Genomic DNA, 13,282 nt, shown 5'->3' with positions numbered 1-13,282 from the left:
CTCCTCTTCCTGCCCTTCCTTTTAATTCTCTCAAAAAATAAATTTGATAAGTCGAATGTACCTATCAGGCATCAACTTTGTCTATGACTTCACCTTCATAGGATAAACATGACTATTACTTGGAACACTGCGAACAATGATGTCATTTATAACACCATACAGTTATTAGTAATGTGTAAGCATCAGATGGACTGTATTCATAATAAATATGCCACAATAATATAAAAAGAACCAGCGCCAATTAATCAGTCAATGAGAATGTGTGTGTGTGTGTGTGTGTGTGTGTGTGACTTTACTACAAGCCCACTGACTGTTGAAACAGGTGAAAAACCAGCCGCCAGCAAATTGACCATTTGAGTTGCAGGTGACACCATCAGCCAGCTTGAGTCGAGCTCAGGCCAGCCAGTTCACACTGCTGCAACTTCAACAGTGCTTTTTCTCGTTGCGAATCATTGGTCTGAACTGGGCTTAAGTGATACTCGCCACAAGACTATCTGCAGAGTAGTGTATCAAAATGTAAGAAGCAACTCTTACCCTTAATGGGTATAAAAAATGACTCCTGTTAGCTTTTTTAAGGCAATATAATGACAATGCTTCAGTAGCCTAAGGTTAAAGGAGTAGTTCATAATTGTGGGGACATGTGGGGCAGCTGTGGCTCAGGAGGTAGTGCGGCTTGTCCACTAATTGGAAGACGAGTGGTTTGATCCCAGGCAGCAACCTCCTAGCCTTGCGTTGCCAGACCCAATTCGCAAAACGCGAATGGTCTGGACACAGAGTGTACATTTCCTCTATTCCCGAGGGGTGGTATCAACGGCTGTCATTCAAAGTGCCCCTTCACACAACTGGAAAGACGGAAAACCAATCAGAGTAAACGAAACGTGTGACATAGGCTAGCACAACGCCACTGTAAACAGACCAGCAACCAGGTGCAGCGTGCAGCAGAGATGAGCTGTGATGATGTCTGGGAAAGAGTGTTGCTGTCTTTGCGGATTTCCTCTTCACTGTGGACTCCGAGTTGCATGGCTGTGTTTCCCAGCTTGGTCGCTTCCCTGACCTGCTCCTCCATGAGAGCAACTAGCGGAGAAACAACAATAGCCACTGGGTTTTCACTGAGTCCCATCTTTTTCCCGATCAACGGAGCCAGTTGGTAAATTAAACTTTTACCAAACCCCATAGGAAGGACGGCAAACACATCCATTTTTTCTTTTTTTTTCGCGAGAACTCAGGATTTCCAGGGTAGACCCCCATGTTAAAATGCACAACTTTACAGAGGAAATAAACATGTTTACAGCCTGGTACAAAAAATGGTTTTGGTTTGCTCTAAAGCTGTTCATCACAGCTGAATTTTTATAAAACTTACCAGTTTAAATGTTATTAAGGCTTAAAGTTATGCATAATTAAGGGCGTGGCTGCTTTGAGTGACAGGTGGGTACCGTCCATTGACAAGTCGCTACCACATCAACAACATTGGATAGGTAACATAACCATGGCGAAACCCCAAATTCAGAATATAGGCATAGCTGCAGCTATTAACTGCAACAAACAGAAATAAGTCTTGTTCAACATTTGGTTGCTCTGAATGAATGAATGAATTAGTTATTAACTATGGCTGTAAATGCACCGTGCTAACCTTGCCAGCAGCTAGTGTTAGGGTTAGCTCCATCCTCTTGTCCAAATAGGGTCACTTCTTGCTCCAAAAAACCAAGATAGCGACCAAAATGCAAACTTGAGGCTTCAAAACAGAAGTCGACAAACCAATGGGTAATGTCATGGTGGCTACGTCCATTATTTCCTGCAGGTTATGGAATTATTGCTGTATCTAATTTATGAGTCCAAGGTGACTTGCAGTAGCCAGTTAGCTGCTGACAGCACATACCTGCACTGATAGCCTCCTCCGGTGGTCTGCCCCCTGCAGGAGGAGCATGGAGGAGTGGAGGAGGATGGAGCTCCAGGGAGAGTGGAGGAGGAAACCTCAGGGACCTGCTGGGCCTCCGCTCCTCCTACTGCTTCCCCCCTGCCTCCTCCACCTCCTGCTCCTGCTCCTCCTCCCAGGGGTTTGTGAATGCAGCACTGTCCAGAGAACTCCCGGCAGATCTTCTCCACTGCCTCACGAACCACCTGGTCCTTAAACTGGAGAGATGAAGGGGTGGGGGTAGGAGAGATGTGAGGAGAGTGCTAACTGATTCAGTGCTTGCCTCTGTTTCATCTGTTCATCAGACCGTTCTTTAGGGCTGGGGCGACGCATCGACATCGTTGACGTCATTGACTACGTAAATTTGAATTATCTGCATCGACGAGTCGGGTCAAACAAAAAAATGGCGGCGTGCAGTAGCAGCAGCAGTGCAGTGCTATTGTGCTATGGCCTATTCAAGTGCTGGAATTTGTTATTCACGTGACAACGCCTGAACGCAACACATGCTCCACTCCATTGCCATGCTGTGGGTTCGGGCCGGGCTCGGTTATAATTGTCTCACTCGGGTCGAACCGCACTCTAGTGTGCTCACCTGCGTCTGTGTGTGTGTGTGTGTGTGTGTGTGTGTGTGCGTGTGTGTGTGTGTGTGTGCGTGTGTGTGTGTGCGCACATGCACGTGTTTGTGTGTGTTTATGCGTGCATCGAGGCCGAACTCCGCCGTGTGCGTTACACAGAGCAGAGGAGAATTGTGAACGTGCGACCATGTAGAGACAGAAATGACATAAGATAAATAACATGAGGCTATTTAGTTTGTTTAATAAAAGGACAAGGTATAGACTTCTTCTATAAGAAAGATAAGGGCTCTAGTTTCGCAGACCGGGCGGCGATATTTTTTTCGTAGGGTGGTAGGGGAAGGTACCGCCTTTTCCGCCTCTGATTGGCTAGAAGGGCTTTCCTCCGATTGTTTATTTGATTCGGCCGTGAAACGTTATCTCACGTTCATGGCATGCTGTCGGCTAGTCTGTTTTGATCGTCTTTACCACCAACAGAAGTAAACAAAGTCAATCCAACAGTGTGATAAGTGCATGCCATCAGATTTATATTAATGGAAAGCACATCGCCGAATTTAAGGTTGACACCTAAAGTGTATGTCCACATCTTAACATATGTTCTCATAGGCACGAAAAGTATCCAAGGGACATGGAAACGGTAAACTAAGCGATTTCTCAAGGCACTTTGGCAGCACGCTCTGGAGGACAGACATGTGTTGCAACTTTTTCTCTGTAGGCTGGACTCCTCAAGTCTCCAAACCAGCTAACAGAACTGTAACGGAACTGAAAGTTGGACTAACTACTGTCGTGTGTTGTCACATGCACCAAGCTGGATCTGTCGACACCTCCCCCTGCTGCGCCGCCATGCCCATCTCAGCGCACCTCGGACTGCCAAACTACCAAACTGAGCGCGCCTCTGGTTGCGCTGCTCGAAACTAGCTCTGCGCGGGGTTCGCCACCCTGCGCTGCGCCGGGAAACTAGAGCCCTAAATGACTTCTGTTGTGATCTGGTGCTATGTAGAAAATAAAATTAACTTGACCTTCAAGGGGGGACAGGGGGTGCCGTTGTGGGGGTGGGGCGCCCCCCTAATATAATGGTAGGGGAAACACTGATGTTTCAATAAATGTTAATAATAAGAAATATTTTGGTATTCATAATTGCCTCAATTAATCGAAAAAATAATGGCTAGAAAAATAATCGTTTGGGACAGCCCTACTGTTCTTACCTTCTCCATATAAGAGGTGAACCAGGCTGGAGGGGTCTTGTCTTCTTCTTTGGTCCCCTTCACATCTTTCATAATCACCTGATCAATGGTGGAAAATGGTATGCTTTAGATGCATAACAGCATCTTTCATTATTGTCAATGCAACTAACAATTCAGCTTTCATTATGATTTCACCAGCAGCCAGCTCTTATATTGCCCGCACTGACAGACAAAAATTAGTGTTGAAGCAACTTAGTGTATAATTTTTAAGGGATTATTCTAATGAAATATGAACATGATAACCTATGCTGCACACCTAACCTGCATTATTATTATTATAGTGGGGCGGCATAGCTATAAAATCATTCATTATTTTGATAAAAGCACCAAATTTGGCAGATTTGTCAACAAATATATTTAGTACAAATCTGGATATTGGGCCATCAGAAACTCGCCCCCTGGTGGCCAGAGCAGGCAATTGAATCCTACCTGCCCATGGACCCGTCCCGTTAATTGGATCCACTGAGGAGATCCCAGATGATGCAATGAGCATTATTGAGAGGTTTGTCATACTTCTCTTTGAGAGAACCAGCACCTGCACCAAGGTAGATGACGCAAGAAGGAAGCTCTTTCAACGGAAACACTCAGTACAGCTGTGCTGGTTCTGTCAAAGAGAAGTATGACAAACCTCTCAATAATGCTCATTGCATCATCTGGGGTCTCCTCTGGTCCACTTGCCAGCTTCAGTAGTGCATCTGTCAGTTTTGTCAGTGACTTCCATGTTGACCATGCTGCCTTCTTTCCATGTCCAGCAAAGCTGGATATGGTGTCACAGCATGTCAAAGCATGGAACATTGGAAGGGCACATGACATCTCTGGTCCGAGACATGCAGCCATTTGGTGGGCTGCAAGATAGCGAAAGCTCTTGCCTGTTCCGAATGAAACATATTTTTCACTTTAACTGCTCTCTAAATTATATTTGTGGTGCTGAAAACATGGTAACAGCAGCTTGGGGGGGGACCAAAGTGTTCTATTCCAGTATATTAAACTATAAATGTACCAAATTTATTAGTTTGTTAGCAGAATTATACAAAAACTGCCTGACCGATTTTCACAAAATTCGGTGGAGGGATGTACCACATTCCAACTTAGAATACATTACATTTTGGTGTTGATCCAACTCAGGAGGCGTGTCCACGGGCTGCCCATTCACTTCCATAAATTTTTTGGATGAGGATTACGTGAAACCTGTCCAACCGATTTTCACAAAACTTGGTGGAGGCATGTAGCATGGTCCAACGTAAAAGCCATTACATTTTGGAGTGGATCCAATTAACGGGACGGGTCCATGGGCAGGTAGGATTCAATTGCCTGCTCTGGCCACCAGGGGGCGAGGTTCTGATGCCCCAATATCCAGATTTGTTCTTGATATATTTGTCAACACATCTGCCAAATTTGGTGCTTTTATCACAAAATTGAATGATTCTAGAAAAATATTGAGCTATGCTGCCCCACTATTATTCAAAGATTCTTTATTTAAATCATTCATCATGATACAATATCTCCTGATATTACAGAGTCTGCCTTGAGAGGATTATGATTTGATTTAATTCAAGGGTCTGCCATTGATATGACAAAATATCAGTAAATATCGTCCCTGTCTTTTTCTTGGCTGCTTATCATTTTCTGACACTAAGCCGCTATTTTTGAAAATTTAGGAAGGAGGTGTGCTTGGACAGAAATGGTGACATAGACATGCCATGGGAACTTAATTCAAAATAAAGGCGCATCTTAAAGATGATGATGTGTATCTCTGTTTTCACTTTGCATCAATAATATTGGATTGTTGATCACTGACTCAGTATGTTGTTAATTTTTTCACCTTTATATAACGAGGAGAGTCCCATTGAGATTAGAGTCAAATATTCATATTGCAAAAATACTGCTGTACAGCAGTGAGATGCACCATTTCCCAAGTTTTTAAAAAAAAATCCAATCAGTGGCACCTGAGGTATCATGACTTAAAAATGGACAAAGAAATGCTCAGTGCCCAATATGAGCTGCTGTGTGTTGGGGTCTTACCATGCCCTGTTCTGGCACTGCAGCCTGGACTTTGCGGCTGACCACCTGGGCCAGGGTGGGGCAGTGCTGTGGGGGTCTGAAGCCCCTCTTGGGCTCTGTCCCGCTGGCCTTGGTAGTAGAGACCCTTGCTGGCTGGCCGCGAGTCTCGTACACATTCATGTGGAGTCGATTCCCCTGCCTTGCTGCACTCTGGGAAACACGGAAACAGTCTCACCTGCTGCAATTTTTTAAAATCAATTTTGGATTCATTTCTTAACCATGCTGTTAGAAAATGCAGTTTTTTTAGAAACAAAGGTGAAACTAAGATAACCAATGGCAATATGATATAACCCCATCTACTGAATTAATCCAGGAGATTTGCGTTACTACAGTATATTTGAGTATCACTAAAGTTACTATTTGAAGCAATGTACATGGAGGATTCAGGTAGAGGTTAGGGTTAAGTCTGTAGAGGGAGCTGAGCCTGAGGGCAAAGCTTTTGACTGCAGATAAAAGTGTCAGGAATGGGTTTCCTCTGATATTCAGAAGGTGTTTGTCAAACCCAAAGAAGGAGGAGTAGAGCTGCTGCTCCTTCATGCTGACAGGAGCCAGCTGAAGAGGATTCTAGGTTCGGATTAGGATGCCCCTTGGATGCCTCCCTGTGGAGGTCGTCCAGGTTTGTCCTACTGGGAAGAGACCCAGCATGTATAATATAATCCAGCAATATTATGTAACATGTTTTGGCATAGCTGGCCCTGCCATGTTGGAGGGATTTCACTGTATAAAGCATCTGGGAACAAATGGATGAACTGTTTCACTCATCTGAAATGTAGGTATTGCAAATGGTAAAGTCTCAAAAGTGGAACTGTCATTACATGATGGGCAGTAGTGATGCATGGATCAGGGTTTTTTTAAAACGCGCACCAGTCTAGCCTGTTAACAGAGCAGATCTTCCCCGACCAACCCACAAACATATGCGTACCCGCAACTCAGAGATGAAAGTTTCTGATATTGACTATTGCTATTAACAACCTATTTTGCTGTTGGTTATATTGTTTGTCATTTCCAGTATATATCACAATATAAAATGTGTGTCTCTTTTAAAAAGAAAAAGTTAAAATGTTGGTTAGAAATCAAGTACTCACCCATTTTTTAAGTGGTTACATCATGATCTCGAGCAGACAGGTGATAAGTACAGTGTTTATTTTATACTATAACCGAAGTGTATATTTGACAGATTCAGAGTGGACAGAGAGAGATGTGTGCTTGCTTGCTCTTCGAATATGGTGTAAGACCTACATATTCTCTGAGAGAAATATTTTTACTGAACGTTATGACCAGAGGGATTTAAGTACGTCGGGCTTCAACAGATTTTCCTGGTCAAAAATCTGATAAAAACCTGAGCGCAACAGCGCTGATGAAAAAGCTGCTTGCTGTGTGTGTGAGTGAGAGACAGAGACAGAGAGGGTAAGAAAAGGTACAAGGTGGACTAATGCACAATGTTTATGTAAGTTATCAATAACTTACTCATAATGCTGCTGTCACTTAATGACCCACTCACCCAAAACCTGCTTTATTTTCTAACAAGTTTGCCATAACCACCCGACTAGTGGGCTGTGGGTCAACCTGCACATCACTAGTGGGCGGAGCTAAAATGTACTGTACAATACTTCTTTGTTTCCCATAAGTGCATAAAAGTGAACAGCAACTGAACTTCAAATCAACTTACCTTCAATGCCTCCTCATACTCCACTGGAATAAAAGCAGAAGAGTTTATTAAAATGACATCAATATGTAACTCTTTCTAAATCTCATAGATTTTTGGGATTTGTCTAGTATACTGTGTCTTATGACTGTTTGTTTGCTCACCTTGGCTGTTAATGGACACCTGGAGGAAGAAAGGGGAAGACAGTTTTTGTAACTCTGGAAACGTTTACACTGTGTTATCAGTTTATTATCTGCCTGGTGACACAGTTGCAGGAATTAAAGGGCTACTCCGCCAGTGTAATGAATATGATGCTCAGTTTAGTCATCAGCAGCTCTGAAAATACCCCAATGACATTGTGATGTCATCAAGGTTACCTCAGCCTGGGTTTGCATACTACAAAATATTTTACAGACGATAAATTGAGACCGTCAAGTTTCAAACACATTGGCATTTAACAGGTAGCACCAATTTATAGATCCGTGTCTTTCAAGTCCCCCAACTTATGGATGTGCAGTACCAAATCAAGGGAGTACCCCTTTAAACGGACAGATAAGTTCTGCACTGTTAAGTAGGTGTGGACAATGAATGAAAAAGTAACCAAGACCCATGAATTACAGGAATCTCAAACCAACCTAATCAACAGCTGAATACAGTGATGGAGGTTAAAGGGTAAGTTCAGAATTTTTCAACCTGGACCCCAGTTTCCCATGTTTTTGTGTCTAATTTACAAATCAGAAAAATGATTTCTGAAATTGGTCCAGTATTAAGAGAGACCATTGCTGAAACAGGCTACAATGTAATGCCTACAGGCAACTGAGTACCATCAATTTACGTCCACTAAAAGTGCTTGTTTTTGCCACTGACAGGATCAGATTGTTAATATAGGTGTCTGATAACATTATTGAAAGGATCGCTACAGAGGTCGACCTCTTTGTTAAAGAGCAAGATCCTTTCTGGTTAAACAGAAACAGCCCAGAATTTGCTATTGTCAAACCCACCAGACTCCATTTAAATGTATTACTGTAAAACACACTTTATTCAAAATCAATAGAAGCAAAATAAAAAACACATAAGCAGTCTTGGTTCTTGTCTGTTTTTTTTTTTTTTTTTTTGTTAAGATGCTTTTTTGGGCATTTTGCTGCCTTTATAGATAGGACAGCTAAGCGTGAAGGGGGGAGAGAGAGAGAGGGAATGACATACAGCAAAGGGCCACAGGCTGGAGTCAAACCTGGGCCACTGCGGCAACAGCCTTGTACAGCCTTGTACACAATGTAACCACCGACGCCCCTTTGTTCTTGTCTTCACCGTTCCAGCAATCACCAACTCTTTTGACTGAAATAAACCCTAAATTCACCCAGTTAGACGTGAAAATATGCTGTCCCTCAACATGCTAAAATTATTGTTTATTCAAAAGAGTGTCTTGTGTTGGTTACAGAAAAAGCATCTCGCTTCTTAATAAAAAGGTCTATCTCTGTAGGAATGCTTTCCATAACGTTGTCAGACACTTGGAATGGTAATCTGAGCCTGTTAGTGGCAAAAACAAGCATTTTAGTGGACGTACACAAACGCCTGCAGGGATTACATCGCAGCCTGTTTCACGGTTTCACTCAATACCAGACCAGTTTCAAAAATTGGTGTCACCCTTAGTCAGACACATAAACATGGGAAAATAATTTGGAAAATATCAAAGTTTCCCTTTAACTCCAAAGCTAGCTACAACTACACTTGTTAGTCACAGCATATGTGCATTATAACCTGTCGGAATTATTAATTATTTAACACCGTGTCCTAACTGGATGTGAGCTTCAGACTATTGTGCCACATAGCGTTATATGTCGGACAGTCTGTGTCAACACTGGATCTGTTTAATATGTAAACAAATCACTTACCTAGCAGCTATGGTCTCAGAGAAACCACTGAAAATATGGATAAGAACGTACTTCCTTATTATTCAAACTCACAACTAGGGATGAGCAAGTACACCATTATCTGTTTCTGTGTCTGTATCTGTTCAACCAACTAATTTATCTCTACTCGGAATGGGTGCCAGAAGTGGGTGGAGTTTGAATCAGAAGTGGGTTGGGCCTAATCAGGAATTGTGATTTTAAGTCTAAAATTTACATGGATTGATCAGAAGTCGCAGTATTTATTACCTATGAGAAAAGTATTTGCAGAACAGCCTCAGAATTGAGCTTTGGATCATTTTTGTTTATCACAAGAGTACAAGATTAATCATAGCTACCCAAATGAGAATTTTCCTCTATCATGAGTACAGATAATGACACATTTTACTCATAGGATACTCACACTTGTAATACGTACATTATCTGTAGCAGCTACTCGTTTTATCCAAGTATTTGGCTCAACCCAACTCACAACAATACTATCACGGGTAAGTTATAGATATCATTATTGTAGATACCATACTATAAAATACCACCATCTCCACATTGTAAAACAAGCTAGCTTGCTAGCATCCCCGACAATTCTTAGCAGAAATGTTCATCCAGTTGCCAGATGCCAACTTATTTAGGTTTTTCTAGTGAAATAATGGGGTATCCTGTCGATAAAAGGATTGTAATGGTATGAGATTTTCATGGTACGATAACTGTTCACAAAATATCGCAGTTTTAAGGTATCATGATACAGAATTATTGCTATCATCACGGTGTAACTTGAAATCTGTATATCGCTGCAGCCCTAGGAGGTAACTCCTCATTAAACCTTGTGATTTAGCCATTCCTCTCATTGCGGCGTTTCCGACAGGAATGACAGAATACAAATAGAAACGGGGTGTTCAACACAATTTCAGCTCAAAACGTCGCTTTGCTTGTAGGCAGTTATAACAGTCAAATAGAAAACAATACAATCACTGATATAGTCGCTGAGGCCTGCTGGCGTTGCATCCAGTTAGGACATGGTGTTTTCTTAACTACTGACATTGTAAAATAAGTCTTCCGCAGTCAGAATCTATGATTTTTCACATTCTTGTTCAGTATAAAGAATTAATAGAAGATCAATGTAACAACTGAGAATCTTTCATAAGATACTGTTTATTAGGCATTGCAGGGTAAATGCGACAATAAACCATGATATTGATGAAGGACTTATTGCTAAGTAAGACAAAGCCAGAGTGACAGCAGAGTCTCTCACCTCCTCGTTCTCCTCGTCAAAATAGGTCAGCTGAAGACTGCACAGGCCAAACGAACGCTTCACCTGCACACAAACACACACGCAAAGATCTGATGAGGACAGGGGATGTGGGCCATCAAAAAGAAGGAAGGGTAGAAAATGCCACGGTATAGATGAAAAAATAAAGCAATCACAACTTCAGACCTAACAGTCATTTCAAATAGGAATTAACTCTGTGACTCAGGCTATACCCAACCGGAAAAAGAAAAACAATATATAGAAAGTGGTGTAACTTCTTAAGTAAACAACATACAGAGACAAATAAATACACTCTTCCATACAACTCTGACCCAAGGAATTTAATGGAATGGTTATTTTTGACATTTGACAACATCTTGACTCTATTTCTGGACAAAAACAACAAAAAATGGCAAAAAATTGTTAATTTCACTTACTTACTTTTTTTCTTCTTATTCTTGAAATTGTTCCAAAAGAGAGAGCAGTGGGAGACAACCATCTTACAGTCGCAAGGTGCAGGCCCACTGTCCCAACAAACGCCAAAGTTGGCAGTTGATGTTCAGTCACCTACAGAATTTGGCCCTTTTCTGTATTTTTCTATTTTGTTTGTCCCCCTCCCTCCCAGAAATAGTCAATATGGTTTGAAATGTTTAGTAGTAGTAGGCTAGGCCTACCCATTTTATTGAATTCCTTGAGTCTGAATTGTATAGAAACATGTTTACTTCAAAAGCAAAGCTATTTTCAATTTCTTCAGGTTCAGGAGAGTATAAACTGTTAAAAATAACCCCCAGGGGACATTAGCCTATATTTTAGTCTGCTATGTATAATTTTAGAATAGACACTTAAATAGTTAAGGAAAAACAGGTAGTGGAAAAAAAAATCACTCTATGTACATTTCTTTTGCTGTTTTTGTCCAGAAATAAAGTTGTCAAATGTCAAAAATAACCATTCCATTGAATTCCTTGTGTCAGAATTGTATGGAAAAATGTGTTCATTTGTCTCTCTGTGTTGTTTACTTCAAAAGCTAAGCTATTTTCAATTTCTTTGGATTTGGTATAGGTGTAATAAACTGTTAAAAATAAACCCCATGGGACATTATTTCAGTCTGCTAGCTAGTATAATCTTAAAATAGACACTTAAATGATTAAAAAAAACAGGTGGTGAAATTTTTTTCACCCTAGGTGCATGAAAAAAAGGAAAATATAGTTGTGAAATTAATTTTTTTTTGCCATTTTTTGTTGTTTTTGTCCAGAAATAGAGTCAAGATGTTGTCAAATGTCAAAAATAACCATTCCATTAAATTCCTTGGGTCAGAGTTTTATGGAAAAGTGTATTTATTTGTCTCTGTATGTTGTTTACTTCAAAAGTTACACCACTTTCTATATCTTGTTTTTCTTTATCCAGTTGGGGATAGGTGCAATAAAGGGTTAAAAATGAAGCCTTTGGGACATTATTTCAGCTTGGTACCTGGCAAAATCTGAAAATAGACACTTAAAGAATTGAGAAAAATCAGGTGCCACAAAAAAATCCGGGGGGTGCGCGTGGACCCGTTTCCATCTAGACTAACGAAGCTAAACCGTTTAACATAAACAGCTACTGTTGTTTCAGCTTGTTAGCAACAATTCTATGAGATGGAAAGCGCTCTGTGCTTGTTTATAACATAATAATAGCGGTGGTGGATGAGAGATTGTGGACAGAGCAGACTGACCCCAGGACCCCAGGAAGAATAGCTGCAGCCCTGCTGTAGCTAATGGGGATCCTAATAAACAATAAACAATAAATAATAAACTGAAATTTTCTCCAAAAGGTTACCTGTTGCTGATCAGCTGTATTGATAAAGTATTGGCTTTTTCCTCGAGGAGGTTTTATTGCACTCACAGTAACAAGCATAGTTGTCATCAGCTCAAGTTATCTTTACCTCTCTGTCTCCACTGCAGCGTCTTTACTCCGTGTTTGTGTGTGAGTGTGTGTGTGTGTGTTTGTGTGTGTGTGTGTGCGTAAAAGTGGCGCAGCAGCCAGGACGCACAGACAGCAGGAGGAGCAGCACGATAATAAATTACACCCAAATGTAAAAAAGTAAGTTAACAGTTAGAGATAAAAGAGCCGGTGATGTCGGAGCTTCTCAATACTATGGTCGTTCATAACTTAGCGCTGCGGCTCGTTTACTACCCGCGAGATTAACGGGGTTAAAGCTTCACACATCCATGGGAAAAAGGGCATATCAAAATAACGATCTCAGATATTACAAATCGATATCGGGTCATCCCAGTGAAGATCGATTTGAATCGGATGAATCGATTATTTTAACCCAGCCCTAGGAAGCAGTGTTCAGGAGCAGGCTCCAGTCACACTCCTGCTGGCTCTTTACTAGCTGAAACCCATTTCTTTTCATTAGGCTTTGACAGGAACCAATAAAATAGGGCTGCTCAATTATGGAAAAAATCATAATCACGATTATTTTGGTCAAAATTGAAATCAAGATAATGCAAATGATTATGCGGCGCATGTGATGACTTATTTACACGACGGCATGTCATTTCTGTCTCCACGTGGTCGCGTGTTTACAATTCTCCTCTGCTCTCTGTATCACACACGGCGGAGTTTGGCCCTGATGTGCACACACACTTACACACACACACACACACACACACACACACACACACACACACACACACACACCACCCTTCTCACTCTC

The 13,282-nt window shown here is 41.5% G+C and overlaps 1 protein-coding gene across 6 annotated transcripts in view; it reads right to left on the bottom strand.

Moving 5' to 3' along the window:
- Window positions 1–13,282, bottom strand: part of nbr1b (NBR1 autophagy cargo receptor b) — a 52,583-nt gene that overhangs the window by 35,064 nt on the left and 4,237 nt on the right. For all 6 annotated transcript variants that reach the window (XM_050068456.1, XM_050068462.1, XM_050068457.1 and 3 more), the window contains exons 2-7: window positions 10,591–10,653; window positions 7,599–7,617; window positions 7,459–7,481; window positions 5,751–5,939; window positions 3,690–3,767; window positions 1,877–2,130 (exon numbers count right to left, since the gene is read on the bottom strand). In XM_050068456.1, coding sequence (XP_049924413.1) covers window positions 1,877–2,130; window positions 3,690–3,767; window positions 5,751–5,939; window positions 7,459–7,481; window positions 7,599–7,617; window positions 10,591–10,653 — 626 coding nt within the window. The remainder of the gene's footprint in view (window positions 1–1,876; window positions 2,131–3,689; window positions 3,768–5,750; window positions 5,940–7,458; window positions 7,482–7,598; window positions 7,618–10,590; window positions 10,654–13,282) is intronic.

The sequence above is a fragment of the Epinephelus moara genome, chromosome 18 (assembly GCF_006386435.1).
Source record: "Epinephelus moara isolate mb chromosome 18, YSFRI_EMoa_1.0, whole genome shotgun sequence".
NCBI classification, from domain to species: Eukaryota; Metazoa; Chordata; class Actinopteri; order Perciformes; family Serranidae; genus Epinephelus; species Epinephelus moara.
This window is presented reverse-complemented; position numbering and strand designations above follow the sequence as displayed.